Source organism: Capsicum annuum, unplaced genomic scaffold, assembly GCF_002878395.1.
Source record: "Capsicum annuum cultivar UCD-10X-F1 unplaced genomic scaffold, UCD10Xv1.1 ctg49768, whole genome shotgun sequence".
NCBI classification, from domain to species: Eukaryota; Viridiplantae; Streptophyta; class Magnoliopsida; order Solanales; family Solanaceae; genus Capsicum; species Capsicum annuum.
This window is the reverse complement of record NW_025857584.1, coordinates 5,651-6,813: the sequence shown is the minus strand read 5'-3', so window position 1 is coordinate 6,813 and position 1,163 is coordinate 5,651. Positions and strand designations below refer to the sequence as shown.

The following is a 1,163-nucleotide window of genomic DNA, read 5'->3' as shown; positions in this document are numbered from 1 at the left end:
GTGGACTTTCCATTTTTGAGTGTTATCTCAATTCTTCCCTCCACTTGATTCCTCCATTTTCCATTCACACACACATTGAACCCAACATTATTCACAGACAATGACATGAATTGAAGCTTTCTGCATTTTTCTGATGTTGGTGGAATAACGCCATCGAAGTAGTTGTTTGAGATGTATAGCCCTTCCAAGTTTGGAAGATTGTGACATATAGTTATTGGAAGTTTACCAGTAAGATTGTTCTAGGTAGAGCCATTTGTTGCATTGTGCTAATGTTAAAGATTGACAACGATATAGAGCCAATAAGCTGGTTATTTTTCAGGTATAACAAAGTCATGTGAGATCGCCGACCTAGCTCCTGGGGATCTCTCCTACTAGAAAATTTTCCCTTATTCTCAGTACTTCCAGCTTTGTCAGATTGGAAAAGGAAGATGGGATTTTTCCGGAGAATTGACTTAAGGAAAGGTGCAAAATCCGAAGGTCTGGTAACAAACTTAAAAATGATGGAATGGCACCAGACAGGACTGGAAGAAGACCAGTTGGTTGCTAAGATATGGTTAGGACCAATAGAAATATGATATTTGAAGGCTAGAAGAACAGCTTCATCAGTGCTAATATTTGGAAATATAGCCAATGAAGTATAGTGTTGAAGCAGAATGAAAACTGCAACAACAAAGGAAGATTGCAAACATTGACTTACCTAAATTATCTTTCTCCCAGTTTGTCACTTTTTTATTTTTTGAAATTCAAACTACCTTAACTTTAACTAACATTTTATAATGTATTTTTTTTATCACATTTATATTATAGTACTACGGGAAAAAGCTCAAATATGTCACTGAACTATTAGAAATGGCTTATTTATGTCATCCGTTAAAAGTTGGGCTCATTTATGTCATCGCCGTTACAAAACCGGTTCATCCTTGCCATTACTTTTTAACAGTCGGTTTTAAAAAACAGCCTTGCCACGTAGCAGCTTATTAGAGGGTCACGTCATTTTTTATTATTTTAAAATTTAAAAAAAAAAAATAATTTTTTTTTTGATCCATTAAAAAGAATCCATGCAACTTTTTGATCCATTGAAAATTAGTTTGATCTATGCTTTTAAAATTTGATTAATTTTTCATGAATATATTCTTAAAACATTCTCGTTCGATTCGTTTTTT

At 33.6% G+C, this 1,163-nt stretch overlaps 1 protein-coding gene across 1 annotated transcript; it reads right to left on the bottom strand.

Annotated features, from left to right (window-relative positions):
- Positions 1-226: 226 nt before the first annotated feature.
- On the bottom strand, positions 227-927 carry LOC107857965 (the record flags this gene model as incomplete). The annotated part of the gene is made up of 2 exons (XM_047403923.1): positions 906-927; positions 227-660 (listed from the first exon to the last, which is right to left on the bottom strand). Coding segments are annotated over exons 1-2 (456 nt in total), but the record flags the coding sequence as incomplete, so codon positions are not given.
- Between the last annotated feature and the right edge of the window lie 236 nt (positions 928-1,163).